The 16,456-nt window shown below is 44.8% G+C and overlaps 1 protein-coding gene across 1 annotated transcript in view; it reads right to left on the bottom strand.

The window, feature by feature from the left end:
• The window catches only part of LOC136114494 (E3 ubiquitin-protein ligase UHRF2-like), a 144,679-nt gene that overhangs the window by 108,111 nt on the left and 20,112 nt on the right, over nt 1-16,456 (bottom strand). Inside the window, exon 2 of the mRNA XM_071801618.1 lies at nt 10,667-10,909. Coding sequence (XP_071657719.1) covers nt 10,667-10,909 — 243 coding nt within the window. The remainder of the gene's footprint in view (nt 1-10,666; nt 10,910-16,456) is intronic.

Here is a 16,456-nt window from a genome sequence, read left to right as displayed (position 1 = left end):
TGGGTCCCCTGCAGAAGGGAGACTCCAACTGCAGTCACCCAATGTTCCCTCTTGGTGCTGATGCACAGTTCTATTTGGTGTGCCGTGGCAAGGTTTTGGTAGCCAGGGGTGGGACTGCAGGGGTGGCTTCTGTGAGAAGAGACCAGGGGCTGCCCTGTGCCAGACATAGATGGTTCCAGCCAGCTCCACAACATACCCACTGCAGGCCAGAGCTGAGCCAATCAGAGAAGCTGGTGGCGCCTCTATGAAAGCATATTTAAGAAAGGCAAAACGCCACATGGCAGAGAGAGGACTGAGGAAAGAAAGTGTGAGAAACGTCCCTGTGAACACCAAGGGCAAAGAAGTGCTCCAGGTGCCGGAGCAGATATTCCACTGCAGCCCATGGAAGAGACCACAGTGGAGCAGGTATTTCCCTGCAGCCCATGGAGAGGAGCCACACTGGAGCAAGGATGTAAGGAGGAAGGAGTGGCAGAGACAAAGTATCATTAACTGACCACAACCCCCAAATCCCCGTATCCCTGCACTGCTCAGGGGGGCGGGGAGGTGGGTGTAGAGGAGTCAGGAAGGAAGGAATGAAGTTGAGTCTGGGTGGGGTGGGGGAAAGATGATGTTTTAATTTTTGTCTTTGTTTCTCATCATCCAACTCTATTTTAATTGGCAAGAAAAGTAAATTTAATTTTTCCCCAAGTCTAATCTGTTTTGCCCACAATGGTAATTGGTAAGTGACTTCCCTGTCTTTATCTCAACCTACAAGCTTTTTCATCTTATTTTGTCCTCCTGTCCTGTTGAGGAGGGGGAATGAGAGAGCGGCTGGGTGGGCATCTGTCAGCCAGCCAAGGTCAACCTGCCACAACAGTTCAGGAGCTCTTCTGCTGCTGCCACAAGTCAGAAGCTTCCAGCTCCACCCACTCCCTCCCACTTGGGCGCATCCATCCTGCTGTCATTCAAGCATAACCACTAGCCATCCCTCCTTCCTTGCATCATGGAATCATTTTGGTTGGAAGAGACCCTCAAGATTATCAAGTCCAATCATTAACCTAACTCTGGCACTAAACCATGTCCCTAAGAACCTCATCTATATGTCTTTTAAAACACCTCCAGGGATGGTGACTCAACCACTTCCCTGGGCAGCCTGTTGCAGTGAAGAAATTTTTCTTAATATCCAATCTAAACCTCCCCTGGTGCAACTTGAGGCCATTTCCTCTCATCCTATCACTTGCTACTTGGGAGAAGAGATCAATACTCTCCATGCTACAACCTCCTTTCAGATAGTTGTAGAGAGTGATAAGATCTCCCCTGAGCCTCATTTTCTCCAGGCTAAACGGTCCCAGTTCCCTGAGCCGCTCCTCATAAGACTTGTTCTCTAGACCCTTCACCATCTTTGTTGCCCTTCTCTGGACTCTCTCCAGTACCTCAATGTCTTTCTTGTAGTGAGGGGCCCAAAACTGAACACAGTATTCATGTGGCTCAGGGTCTCGCCTCTATAGAGTCTCTGTGGAAGACCTTGTCCATCTCCTGCCTGCTCCCCTCCTCCCATAGCTCCTTCACCTGCTGACTCAGTGCCTCGACCAGAGCATGTCTCTCACAGGTGATGCCACCATCACCCCCAGTCCCAGGGAGAGGCCCCAGGCACTCCCTGCAGCCCCACACCTGGGCAGCTGCATCCTCCCTCCAGGGCTCTGTGTCTGAGTCAAGCTCTCTGCCATACCAGGGGTACTTGCTCCACCCAGTGCTGGGCACCAAGCCCCATGGCATGTCACTGCCATTGTTACACAGTTTTAAGCAGTCCCTATACTCTCTCTGGAGCAGTTTCTGGGCCTCCTTTGTGCCCCCTGCTGTGCCAGCTGCCAAGTCTCTTAGCTGTGCTCTGCAAACTTGCTTAATGGTTAAATAGGTGCTCCCCTGTAGCAGATAAATTTAGTCTGACCAACTTTGCTGTCATTGTAGTCTATCTATTAGGGAGCTAGTTATCTGGCTCTTTTGGTCTTTGTTACTGAATTGGTCCTCCAGGGATACACTTTGAGGTGTGCTTTGACAGCAAGTTTACTGCTCGACAAAATACACAATATCAGCAGCTTTGACATATGTAGTATGGCAACAAAGAAATTTTTCTGATAGTCATGATGGTATACGTATCATCATGACTGCTGAAGGAAATGGCGGTACCTTCTGTATCTCCATACATCAGTCCAATAACTTGCACAGGAAATATTGCATACAGAATCATAGAATCACAGAATGGTTAGGGTTGGAAGTGACCTCTAGAGATCACTAGTCCAACCCACCTGCTAAAGCAGGTTCACCTAGAGTAGATTACACAGGAATGTGTCCAGGTGGGTCTCGAATGTCTCCAGAGAAAGGAGACTCTACAACTTCTCTGGGCAGCCTGTTCCAGTGCTCTTTCACCCTCAAAGTAAAGAAGCTTTTCCTCATATTCAGATGGAACCTCCTATGCTTCAGTCTGTGCCCGTTGTTCCTCATCCTATCATTGGGCACCACTGAAAGGAGTCTGGTCCCATCCTCTTGACATCCACCCTTGAGATATTTATAAACATTGATGAGATCCCCTCTCAGCCTTCTCTTCTCCAGGCTGAACAGACCCAGGTCTCTCAGTCTCTCTTCATAAGAAGGGTGCTCTAGGCCCCTAATAATCTTTGTAGCCCACTGCTGGACTCCCTCCAGTAATTCCTTATCCTTCTTAAACTGGGGAGCCCAGAACTGGACGCAGTACTCCAGAAGCGGACTCACCGGGGCAGAGTAGAGGGGGAGGATAACCTCCCTCGACCTGCTGGTCACACTCTTCTTAATGCACCCCAGGATACCTTTGGCCTTCTTGGCCACAAGGGCACATTGTTGACTCACGGTCAACCTGTTATCGACCAGAACTCCCAAGTCCTTCTCTGCAGTGCTGCTTTCCAGCAGGTCCACCCCTAACCTGTACTGGTGCCTGGAGTTATTCCTCCCCAGGTGCAGGACCCTACACTTGCCCTTGTTAAACTTCATCAGGTTCTTCTCTGCCCAGCCCTCCAACCTGTCCAGGTCTCGCTGAATGGCAACACAGCCTTCTGGTGTGTCAGCCCTTCCTCCCAGTTTGGTATCATCAGCAAACTTGCTGAGGAACTCCTAGTCTAGACAATCAAGGATTAAGCTCTTAGGTGCTTTGAAATTTTGCTTGTCACTTGCTGTGCCTGTGAATTAAGGCATATTAGTGCAGATATTTTTATCAACTATTTATTCCTTACCAAAAACTAAGATGTTAAAATATTTGCCTTTTCTTGCACATATTTAATATTTTCATTCCTGTCCAGCCCAGACAGTAGTAATCAAGCAACTTGGGAAGAGAATAAGTACTTCGAAGTATTTCTAAAAAAGAAGAAATGAAAAAAAGATGTTAGCTGAAGTTTGAGACTGATATCTATATTTAGTAGTCTTCCAAAGTATTTTTCTCTGTAGCACTTTCCAAATGGACTAGTTCCCACTCATATATATGGGTGCCAAAGAATAATTATAATGACACGCTATCAGGAATTAGCTAAGGTTCTGGGAGAAGTATAACTGGACTACAGTAGCATTGTTTATTGGGTAATTAGCATCGCTGCCAGAGCTACTTGACTCTACTGGAAACAACATTGCACTAATATGACTATATTGTTCTATTTCCAGCACTAACTTGAGGTGTCTGTACTGTACTCCGTTGTGTGGTGGAGATGGGCTATATATTCTTTTATTCTTGCTTGCACCTTATTTTTTTTCTTTTGTGCAAGGAAGGTCTTCCTCAGATTAGATGGCAGTCTGGCATAATCTTTACAACATATGACCTTATACGTTGCTTGCCTTAGTTTTGTTTCCTATTCTGACATCTTTTAGAGTTTACTGATGTTTCTTTAATTTCTTTATTGTATGGCTCTTTGCATGTTAGTAATATGAGCTACTTGAGTATTTATTGTCTTTCCTCTTACCCCTCAGGCCCTTCTCATTTTAAGGTTCTCTTTCCTAAGAAATAAGATGGAGTCTCTTTTGTCTCTTTCCTGTAAATATCTATGCTGTATACTTGCACATAATATTTTTCTTTTGCTTCTGAATGTATGCTGGTTAATTTATTTGGTGATAATTTGTTCTGTATTCTTACCAATGAGTTTGCAGTAATGGTTTGGGCCAAAATCTTGGAAGCATTTTTGCATGACTCGCTTAAGCAAACTTCCATGGTAACTGAACGTTGTCCTGAACTGTATACTGCTACAGCTTTAAGTTTAGGTATTGTTGACGGCTTGTTTCTTATGAAGACTGATAGTAAGCTTCTGTTGCAGTGAAAATAAGGGTATAGCTCCTCTAAATGTTTCAAATTAAAGCAGAGGTAATGTGACAGTAAAATAGCTCATAATGTTTCAAATTATCAAGGGCAGGCCCAGCAGAGGGCCACCAAGATGATCAAAGGGCTGGAGCACGTGACATGCAATGAGAGGCTGAGAGCTGGGTTTGTTCAGCCTTCAGAAGAGAAGGTGCCAGGAGACATTATTTCTGTCTGCAACTACCTGACCAGAGGATACAGAGAAAACGGAGCCAGAGTCTTCTTGGAGGTGCACAGTGATAGGATGGGAGGCAATTGGACACCTGTTGGAACATGGGAAATTCTGATTAGCTATTAGGAGTTTGTTTGTTTGTTTGTTTTAACCATGAGGGTGTTCAAATACTGGAACAGGAGCCCAGAGAAGCTTCTTTGATCTTCTTCTGAACCCCACTGCCACATACACACACACACACTCTACTATAATACCTGCATCTAACTATTAAGATGAAACCACATAGAGAGTGTAGTAGAGGGGGTTTTGTTTGGTTTTAAACTTGAGAAAAATAGGTGATGGAAAATCTTTATCTGCCCAGGCCTTACATGCTCCCTAAAACAGAGTTCTTGAACAGAAAAGACATAAGGATAGATAGCTTCAAGTTGAATAAGAAAACTTTGGTTAACGGTCCTTTATAGAGGTTATCCACACTAAACCCATCATAAAGGACTCTATTTTGAATAAATTAAAGGAACCTAGAAGTCCCCATTGGGTGCCCACATAAGTGGAGTAGAGCTTTTAGAATTTCTACTGTACTCAGTCTCATTTTTTATGTACAGAACTTGCTCTTCCTGCCATGCAAGAAGGTTGCTGGGATTGTCACTTGCATCTTTTCCAGAAGTTAAGGAGTTCAGGATTTTTGATTCCTTGAGTACACAGCAGGAGAGCTCCCTGTTGAACATGCTCAATGAAGGCTTTCCTCCAGTCAAAAGTTGCATCAAGTAACCGTCTTGATAACTAAGTAACTAACTTATTATGGGATGCTTAGGGGAGGAAGCAAAGGAGGGCTCTAGGCGGTTTGAGGAAAAACAAGTGTGGGAAAACAGAGGGATAAAAGGGGCCGATCACGGGTAAACAGACGGTCGATCAGTATGCTTGTCTGGCCATACCCTGCACCTGATCAGCACAGTCTGTCCCATCGTCTCATTAAAATCCATTTAAACTCTTTTCCTGAATGAGGGAACTATCTATTCTGTGTGCACGTGTGTGCGTAGAGGCCTAAATGCTAGCAACTAGAGTCAGACCACGGGTCACAGGGCCCATGTGTCTGGGGTGCCAACAACTGGAGCGAGTGAGGGTATGCATATTGGTGCGTGACCACCTAATGAGTGGGTTAAGTGGCTTGGGATCCAGACGTGTGTGTGCGCCCCTGGGGATGACACAATTGGAGGAGTTGGCTACTGGAGGGACCAGAGTGTTCAGGCCAACTGCTGGAGAGACCGTATGGTCTGGGGCTTGACTAAGGGACCCCTTTATACACGTGTCTGTGCATGAGGCAACCGGGGAGAGTGAGGATGCAGCTACTGGACGGACTGAGTGTCTATGCTCAGTTATTGGAAAGATCCACAGCACGTGTATCTGTGTTGGTGTGCGTTAAAGGAGGTCTGTACCAGCAGCTGGATGGGGCATCCCCAACTTCTCTGGGCAACCTGATCCAGTGTCTCAGCACCCTCACACAGGAGCGTGGAGTACAGACTTTATAGCCCTCCACAGCAGCAGCTTCCCTGATAGGAAGCTCCATCTGGGTGGCTGCCTCCACTTGTCCCAGGCTAGCCTGGCTAGATAGATGGGCTCCCAGTTGCTGCAGAACACAGCCCTCACCTAGTCTCTGACACCATGCTTCCAATGATCTCAAAGTACTGTCTAATAAGCCCTTCTAATTCCCTGGAGACCTCAAGCTGCTGGGTAGGATTGCACACCCAACAGCTAGCCAGGGTGACCTTTGGGGCTGCAGCCTAAGCCTGCAGGTGAGCAGGGCAGGCAGTAGCCCAACAACTGGTAGAGTACCCCGCCCTTTTCTCATGAAGTGCTGCACTGCTCCCCTCAGGGACTGCTCCCTGTTTGCACACACTGGTTGCTTGCACGTTCCAGGGGCTGGTTATACGCGACTTCCTGCAGTTTGAAATGGCCGCAGGGACCACCAGCGCTGCCCAACTCTTCCCCACCCCTCTTGCGAGATCCGTTGCCTGCCTGCTGGTCCCTCCACACACACAGCCCAAGGGTGTTGGGGACCCAGAAACCCTCTCAAACACCCTCTGGGGACCTCACGAGCCTTGCACTCTTCCTGCCACTGCTAGCGTCAGCTTCCTGTGTTTGTGTTTTGAACTGGCTGTGAGAATTGCCAGCATCCACATCTTTAACACCCATCAGTCTCTTGCAAATATTAATTACAGCAAAAGTTTAGCTTCCTGAGTTGAAACAAACTTGATTTTGCTGGATGAGAAATACTTCAGGTTGCTTGTCATCAGTGTTTTTCACCATTTACATACAAAGTCCTCAATGAAAACAGAGCCCAAACAGAAAGGGACTGACATTTTAAAACCATGCATTTATATTGCTTGGCACTAGAAATACTTCTGACAAAACTGTGCAAATTGAAGTCCTGCCAACAATCACATGTTCTCAAAGATTCAGGGTTAACTTTTTATTTCTTAGAAGCTTAGACTTCTTGGGTTGATGTTGAGATGACTGGATAGACCAGAATGACAGGTCATTCCCTTATTTTAAGGGGGATAATTTTCTTTCTGTTGTGCCAACAACTGGACCAAGCAGGGATCTAAGTGCAACAGGAATGAGGAACGCAGGTCAGAGTGCCCATGTGTCTTCTTACACTCTGGTTGATATAATTCTCACCAAGAGCAGGATCTGGCTTGTATTTTTCCAACTTTTACCATTACACTCACCCTTTCTCTTAATTATCTGTAGTTTTAACATTTGGGATAATTATATTAGATGGTAATGGTTTGTCTTTTTAGTGGACTAAATTCATAATAATAACTTATTTGTAATTGTACTGGTTTTGGCTGGGATAGAGTTAAATTTTCTTCATAGTAGCCTGCATGGGGCTATGTTTTGGATTTGTGCTGAAAGCAGTGTTGATAACACAGGGATGTTTTAGTTATTGCTGAGCAGTGCTTACACAGCGTCAAGGCCTTTTCTGCTCCTCACACTGCCCTGCCAGTGAGTAGTCTAGGGGTGCGCAAGAAGTTGGGAGGGGACACAGCTGGGACAGTTGACCCAAACTGACCAAAGAGATATTCCATACCGTATGATGTTGTGTTCAGCAATAAAAGCTGGCGGTAGAAGGAGGAAGGGGGGTGACATTTGGAGTTATGGGGTTTGTCCCTCCAAGTAACCCTTCCACACGACGGAGCCCTGTTTTTTTGGAGACAGCTAAACACCTGCCTGCCAGTGGGCAATAGTGAATGAGTTCCTTATTTTGCTTTGCTTCCATGCGCAGTTTTTGCTTTACCTGTTAAACTGTCTTTATCTCAACCCGTGAGTTTTCTTATTTTTACCTTTCCAGTTCTCTCCTCCATCCCACCGGTGGGGAGTGAGCGAGCAGCTGTGTGGTACTTTGTTGCCGACCTGGGTCAAACCACCCCAGTAATGCTTAAGGATTCTTATTAGAATGTTGTGGGGGACTGTATCAAAGGCCTTACAGAAAAACAGGTAGACATCTGTAGCTCTTCCCTTGTCCATCGATGCAGTCACTCCATCGCAGAAGGCCACTAGATTAGTCTGGAGTGATTTACCCTTGGTGAAGCCTGCTGGCTTTCTGTAATCACCTCCCTGTCTTCCATATGTTTCAATATATCAATACTAAAGCAGATCATCTTGAATGCCATGACATGGCACGTACAGGGCAACCAGGTGATCAGGCCCAGTCAGCATGGATTTGTTAAAGTCAGGTCCCGCTTGACTAACTTGATCTGTTTCTATGATAAGGTGACCCACTTAGTGGATGAGGGAAAGACTGTAGATATTGTTTACCTGAACTTTTGTAAAGCCTTCGACACCATTTCCCACATTCTCCTGGAGAAACTGGCTGCTTATGGCTTGGATGGGCATACTCTTCACTGCGTAACAAACTGGTTGGATGGCCATGCTCAAAGAGTTGTGGTGACTGGAGTTCAATCCAGTTGGTGGCCAGTCACAAGTGGTGTTCCCCAGGGCTCAGTATTTGGGACGGTTCTGTTTAATATCTTTATCAGTGATCTGGACAAGGGGATTGAGTGCACCCTCAGTAAGTCTGCAGACGAGACCAACTTGGGCGGGAGTGTTGATCTGCTTGAGGGTAGAAGGTTCTACAGAGGGATCTGGACTGGCTGGATTGATGGACCGAGGCCAATTGCATGAGGTTCAACAAGGCTAAGTGTCAGGTCCTGCACTTGGGTCATCACAACCCCATGCAACATGAGAGGCATGGGGAAGAGTGGCTAGAAAAGGACCAGGGCCTGGGGGTGTTGGTGAACAGCCAGCTGAATATGAGCCAGCAGTGTGCCCAGGTGGCCAAGAAGGCCAATAGTATCCTGGTTTGTATCAGAAACGGTGCGGCTTGGCCTTGAACACATCCAGTGATGGGACATCCCCAACCTCTCTGGGTGATCTGTCTGTCTTCTTCTTTCTTAGAATCCCCCTTTAAATATTGAAAGACAACAATAAGGTCTCCCCGGAGCCTTCTCTTCTCCAGACTGAACAATCCCAGCTCTCCCAGCCTGTGGTCACAGGAGAGATGTTCCAGCCCTGTCTGGCATGATTTGCCCTTCGTTACCAGGCATGGAGGTGAGGGTGTCTGGTCAATACTTTTAAGGATCCTCCTTTTTAAAAATACATGTGATCTTTCACTCTTTCCAGTCACTGAGGACTTCACCTGATTGCCACAGCTTTTCAGATATGATGAGGAGTGGCTTGGCAACTACATTAGCCAATTCCCTCAGGACCCTGGGATACATCTTGTCTCATCCTGTGGACTCGTGGACGTCCAGGTTCCTCAGGTGTTCTCAAACCTGATCTTCCCCTATGATGGGTGGGACTTCATTCCCCCAACGCCTGCCTTGAGATTCAGGGACTCAAGAGATGTGGGAAGAGCCAGGGAAAACTGAGGCAAAAAATTGTTGAGTACCTCTGCCTTCTCCATGTCAGTTGTCACCAGATTCCCATCCTATTTATCAGGAGGGTACAATTTCTTTTGTCTTCCTTTTCTGGCCAATGTATCTGTAGAAGCCCTTCTTGCTATTCTTCACATCCCTTGCCAAATTCAGCTCTACCTGTGCTGTAACTTTCTTGATCCCATCCCTACACATCCAGGCAGCATCCCTCTATTCTTCCCAGGATGCATGCCCCTGCTTCTGCTGCCTATGCATTTCCCTCTTGTGTTTCAGTTTGACCACGAGGTCCTTACTCAGCTATGCTGGTCTCCTGCCTTCCTTGCTTGATTTCTTGCACATGGGAATCAATAGTGCTTGTGCTCTAAGAAAAATGTCCTTAAAGATCTGCCAGCTCTATTCAGCCCCTTTATCCCCAAGGGCAGTTTCCCAGGGGTGTCCCATCAACTAATTCCTTAAAAAACTGCAAGTTTGTGCTCCTAAAATTCAGTATCTTGACTTCACTCTTCACCGAGCCCATATCCCTCAAGACTGCAAATTCTACCAGGGCCCCCAATACTTGCTACTTCATTCTCGAGTTTCAACTATATAAATAATTACATACACGTAGACACAGGGTAGCCAATTTTGAACCTATTTTAAGATGGTAGAGATGATGTCTAAAGTTATAGATCAGTGATGAAATAATCACTGTTTAAGTTTACTTGCCATAATTTTAAACAAATTACCTCCTTAGGTCCTTAGGGTCTCTAAATATATTACACACCTGTATGCTAGGTTTGGAAAGCAGAATGCCTTAGCTAATAATATATTCCAATTGCATCTGTTAACAGAATCACAGAATCATTTAGCTTGGAAGGGACTTCTTGAGATCACCTAGTCTAACCTCCCTGTTCAAGCAGAGTCAGCTAGAATGGACAGCCCAGAACCATGTCCAGTCAGGTTTTGAATATCTCCAAGGATGGAGACTCCACCACCTCTCTGGGCAACCTCTTCCAGTATTCAACCAGTTTTAGCTTCTACCTAAATGATTTGTTAACTCAGTTTAAGATTTATTTTAATCTGCATGGTACGAACTAATCTCAACTCTCTCAGCCCCAATGACATAAAGCTGGCCATAAAATAAAGCTGTTTTAAGATAGAAAGCCTATGTAAGCAATAAAATTAAAGTTATAGATGCGAGATAAGACCCCTGCTTTCAAAACTTGCACATACCTTGTACAGTCCAATGCCAGGATCTATAAGAAACAAATGAGCTGATGTAGATGGCTGATTAGGTGACCTTCTACTTGCTGCTCTTTTGACTTTGTTTTTACAGTTGGAAACAGCACAGGGAATTACCTCTCCACCCTGATTTATCTCAGAAGTGGTAGGAGCTTCAGATTCAGAGCGTATCAAAAGCTGAACTATGTCATTTAGTCCAACATCGTAATCAAATAAAGTGTGTCCATCTTCCAGCTGTCAAGAAAAAAAAAACCAGTATATTGGTAAAGTTCCACTTTGATATTAGTATGTAGCCCTCCTCTTAGAGAGGATAACTAAAAAACAAAAATAAAAAAAACAGACACTTGCTTCAAAGTTGAAGAGACATAAGATGTATTTCAGGTAAACCTATAAAATCATGTATTTTGAGTGAACTCAACAGCAATTCATCAAGCACAGTGGACTCATGATTTCTGCCCAATAACATCACTTAAATGGATTTTTACAGACTCAAGATGTTTTAATCATGGGACTAGAATTTAAAGTACCACAGGTATTTTATACTCAGATCACAGGTAGGAACTGTGATGAATCTTACAGCATTATGGAATAACTATGAAAAAAGCTGATTTTAAAAATATATTTAATAATGACTGTATTGTCTATATTACAGTCAAATAATTACATAAATTGTTTTTTCTTGATCCTATCTAAAAAGAACTGTTGTTACTTCTTTAGTATTAATATATTGAAACATATGGAAGACAGGGAGGTGATTACAGAAACAGGTAAAGCAAAAGCTGCGCATGGAAGCAAAGCAAAATAAGGAACTCATTCACTATTGCCCACTGGCAGGCAGGTGTTTAGCTGTCTCCAAAAAAACAGGGCTCCGTCGTGTGGAAGGGTTACTTGGAGGGACAAACCCCATAACTCCAAATGTCACCCCCCTTCCTCCTTCTACCGCCAGCTTTTATTGCTGAACACAACATCATACGGTATGGAATATCTCTTTGGTCAGTTTGGGTCAACTGTCCCAGCTGTGTCCCCTCCCAACTTCTTGCGCACCCCTAGACTACTCACTGGCAGGGCAGTGTGAGGAGCAGAAAAGGCCTTGACGCTGTGTAAGCACTGCTCAGCAATAACTAAAACATCCCTGTGTTATCAACACTGCTTTCAGCACAAATCCAAAACATAGCCCCATGCAGGCTACTATGAAGAAAATTTAACTCTATCCCAGCCAAAACCAGTACAATTACAAATAAGTTATTATTATGAATTTAGTCCACTAAAAAGACAAACCATTACCATCTAATATAATTATCCCAAATGTTAAAACTACAGATAATTAAGAGAAAGGGTGAGTGTAATGGTAAAAGTTGGAAAAATACAAGCCAGATCCTGCTCTTGGTGAGAATTATATCAACCAGAGTGTAAGAAGACACATGGGCACTCTGACCTGCGTTCCTCATTCCTGTTGCACTTAGATCCCTGCTTGGTCCAGTTGTTGGCACAACAGAAAGAAAATTATCCCCCTTAAAATAAGGGAATGACCTGTCATTCTGGTCTATCCAGTCATCTCAACATCAACCCAAGAAGTCTAAGCTTCTAAGAAATAAAAAGTTAACCCTGAATCTTTGAGAACATGTGATTGTTGGCAGGACTTCAATTTGCACAGTTTTGTCAGAAGTATTTCTAGTGCCAAGCAATATAAATGCATGGTTTTAAAATGTCAGTCCCTTTCTATTTGGGCTCTGTTTTCATTGAGGACTTTGTATGTAAATGGTGAAAAACACTGATGACAAGCAACCTGAAGTATTTCTCATCCAGCAAAATCAAGTTTGTTTCAACTCAGGAAGCTAAACTTTTGCTGTAATTAATATTTGCAAGAGACTGATGGGTGTTAAAGATGTGGATGCTGGCAATTCTCACAGCCAGTTCAAAACACAAACACAGGAAGCTGACGCTAGCAGTGGCAGGAAGAGTGCAAGGCTCGTGAGGTCCCCAGAGGGTGTTTGAGAGGGTTTCTGGGTCCCCAACACCCTTGGGCTGTGTGTGTGGAGGGACCAGCAGGCAGGCAACGGATCTCGCAAGAGGGGTGGGGAAGAGTTGGGCAGCGCTGGTGGTCCCTGCGGCCATTTCAAACTGCAGGAAGTCGCGTATAACCAGCCCCTGGAACGTGCAAGCAACCAGTGTGTGCAAACAGGGAGCAGTCCCTGAGGGGAGCAGTGCAGCACTTCATGAGAAAAGGGCGGGGTACTCTACCAGTTGTTGGGCTACTGCCTGCCCTGCTCACCTGCAGGCTTAGGCTGCAGCCCCAAAGGTCACCCTGGCTAGCTGTTGGGTGTGCAATCCTACCCAGCAGCTTGAGGTCTCCAGGGAATTAGAAGGGCTTATTAGACAGTACTTTGAGATCATTGGAAGCATGGTGTCAGAGACTAGGTGAGGGCTGTGTTCTGCAGCAACTGGGAGCCCATCTATCTAGCCAGGCTAGCCTGGGACAAGTGGAGGCAGCCACCCAGATGGAGCTTCCTATCAGGGAAGCTGCTGCTGTGGAGGGCTATAAAGTCTGTACTCCACGCTCCTGTGTGAGGGTGCTGAGACACTGGATCAGGTTGCCCAGAGAAGTTGGGGATGCCCCATCCAGCTGCTGGTACAGACCTCCTTTAACGCACACCAACACAGATACACGTGCTGTGGATCTTTCCAATAACTGAGCATAGACACTCAGTCCGTCCAGTAGCTGCATCCTCACTCTCCCCGGTTGCCTCATGCACAGACACGTGTATAAAGGGGTCCCTTAGTCAAGCCCCAGACCATACGGTCTCTCCAGCAGTTGGCCTGAACACTCTGGTCCCTCCAGTAGCCAACTCCTCCAATTGTGTCATCCCCAGGGGCGCACACACACGTCTGGATCCCAAGCCACTTAACCCACTCATTAGGTGGTCACGCACCAATATGCATACCCTCACTCGCTCCAGTTGTTGGCACCCCAGACACATGGGCCCTGTGACCCGTGGTCTGACTCTAGTTGCTAGCATTTAGGCCTCTACGCACACACGTGCACACAGAATAGATAGTTCCCTCATTCAGGAAAAGAGTTTAAATGGATTTTAATGAGACGATGGGACAGACTGTGCTGATCAGGTGCAGGGTATGGCCAGACAAGCATACTGATCGACCGTCTGTTTACCCGTGATCGGCCCCTTTTATCCCTCTGTTTTCCCACACTTGTTTTTCCTCAAACCGCCTAGAGCCCTCCTTTGCTTCCTCCCCTAAGCATCCCATAATAAGTTAGTTACTTAGTTATCAAGACGGTTACTTGATGCAACTTTTGACTGGAGGAAAGCCTTCATTGAGCATGTTCAACAGGGAGCTCTCCTGCTGTGTACTCAAGGAATCAAAAATCCTGAACTCCTTAACTTCTGGAAAAGATGCAAGTGACAATCCCAGCAACCTTCTTGCATGGCAGGAAGAGCAAGTTCTGTACATAAAAAATGAGACTGAGTACAGTAGAAATTCTAAAAGCTCTACTCCACTTATGTGGGCACCCAATGGGGACTTCTAGGTTCCTTTAATTTATTCAAAATAGAGTCCTTTATGATGGGTTTAGTGTGGATAACCTCTATAAAGGACCGTTAACCAAAGTTTTCTTATTCAACTTGAAGCTATCTATCCTTATGTCTTTTCTGTTCAAGAACTCTGTTTTAGGGAGCATGTAAGGCCTGGGCAGATAAAGATTTTCCATCACCTATTTTTCTCAAGTTTAAAACCAAACAAAACCCCCTCTACTACACTCTCTATGTGGTTTCATCTTAATAGTTAGATGCAGGTATTATAGTAGAGTGTGTGTGTGTGTATGTGGCAGTGGGGTTCAGAAGAAGATCAAAGAAGCTTCTCTGGGCTCCTGTTCCAGTATTTGAACACCCTCATGGTTAAAACAAACAAACAAACAAACTCCTAATAGCTAATCAGAATTTCCCATGTTCCAACAGGTGTCCAATTGCCTCCCATCCTATCACTGTGCACCTCCAAGAAGACTCTGGCTCCGTTTTCTCTGTATCCTCTGGTCAGGTAGTTGCAGACAGAAATAATGTCTCCTGGCACCTTCTCTTCTGAAGGCTGAACAAACCCAGCTCTCAGCCTCTCATTGCATGTCACGTGCTCCAGCCCTTTGATCATCTTGGTGGCCCTCTGCTGGGCCTGCCCTTGATAATTTGAAACATTATGAGCTATTTTACTGTCACATTACCTCTGCTTTAATTTGAAACATTTAGAGGAGCTATACCCTTATTTTCACTGCAACAGAAGCTTACTATCAGTCTTCATAAGAAACAAGCCGTCAACAATACCTAAACTTAAAGCTGTAGCAGTATACAGTTCAGGACAACGTTCAGTTACCATGGAAGTTTGCTTAAGCGAGTCATGCAAAAATGCTTCCAAGATTTTGGCCCAAACCATTACTGCAAACTCATTGGTAAGAATACAGAACAAATTATCACCAAATAAATTAACCAGCATACATTCAGAAGCAAAAGAAAAATATTATGTGCAAGTATACAGCATAGATATTTACAGGAAAGAGACAAAAGAGACTCCATCTTATTTCTTAGGAAAGAGAACCTTAAAATGAGAAGGGCCTGAGGGGTAAGAGGAAAGACAATAAATACTCAAGTAGCTCATATTACTAACATGCAAAGAGCCATACAATAAAGAAATTAAAGAAACATCAGTAAACTCTAAAAGATGTCAGAATAGGAAACAAAACTAAGGCAAGCAACGTATAAGGTCATATGTTGTAAAGATTATGCCAGACTGCCATCTAATCTGAGGAAGACCTTCCTTGCACAAAAGAAAAAAAATAAGGTGCAAGCAAGAATAAAAGAATATATAGCCCATCTCCACCACACAACGGAGTACAGTACAGACACCTCAAGTTAGTGCTGGAAATAGAACAATATAGTCATATTAGTGCAATGTTGTTTCCAGTAGAGTCAAGTAGCTCTGGCAGCGATGCTAATTACCCAATAAACAATGCTACTGTAGTCCAGTTATACTTCTCCCAGAACCTTAGCTAATTCCTGATAGCGTGTCATTATAATTATTCTTTGGCACCCATATATATGAGTGGGAACTAGTCCATTTGGAAAGTGCTACAGAGAAAAATACTTTGGAAGACTACTAAATATAGATATCAGTCTCAAACTTCAGCTAACATCTTTTTTTCATTTCTTCTTTTTTAGAAATACTTCGAAGTACTTATTCTCTTCCCAAGTTGCTTGATTACTACTGTCTGGGCTGGACAGGAATGAAAATATTAAATATGTGCAAGAAAAGGCAAATATTTTAACATCTTAGTTTTTGGTAAGGAATAAATAGTTGATAAAAATATCTGCACTAATATGCCTTAATTCACAGGCACAGCAAGTGACAAGCAAAATTTCAAAGCACCTAAGAGCTTAATCCTTGATTGTCTAGACTAGGAGTTCCTCAGCAAGTTTGCTGATGATACCAAACTGGGAGGAAGGGCTGACACACCAGAAGGCTGTGTTGCCATTCAGCGAGACCTGGACAGGTTGGAGGGCTGGGCAGAGAAGAACCTGATGAAGTTTAACAAGGGCAAGTGTAGGGTCCTGCACCTGGGGAGGAATAACTCCAGGCACCAGTACAGGTTAGGGGTGGACCTGCTGGAAAGCAGCACTGCAGAGAAGGACTTGGGAGTTCTGGTCGATAACAGGTTGACCGTGAGTCAACAATGTGCCCTTGTGGCCAAGAAGGCCAAAGGTATCCTGGGGTGCATTAAGA

This window comes from Patagioenas fasciata, chromosome W (genome assembly GCF_037038585.1).
Source record: "Patagioenas fasciata isolate bPatFas1 chromosome W, bPatFas1.hap1, whole genome shotgun sequence".
In the NCBI taxonomy this organism is placed as follows: domain Eukaryota; kingdom Metazoa; phylum Chordata; class Aves; order Columbiformes; family Columbidae; genus Patagioenas; species Patagioenas fasciata.
This window is presented reverse-complemented; position numbering and strand designations above follow the sequence as displayed.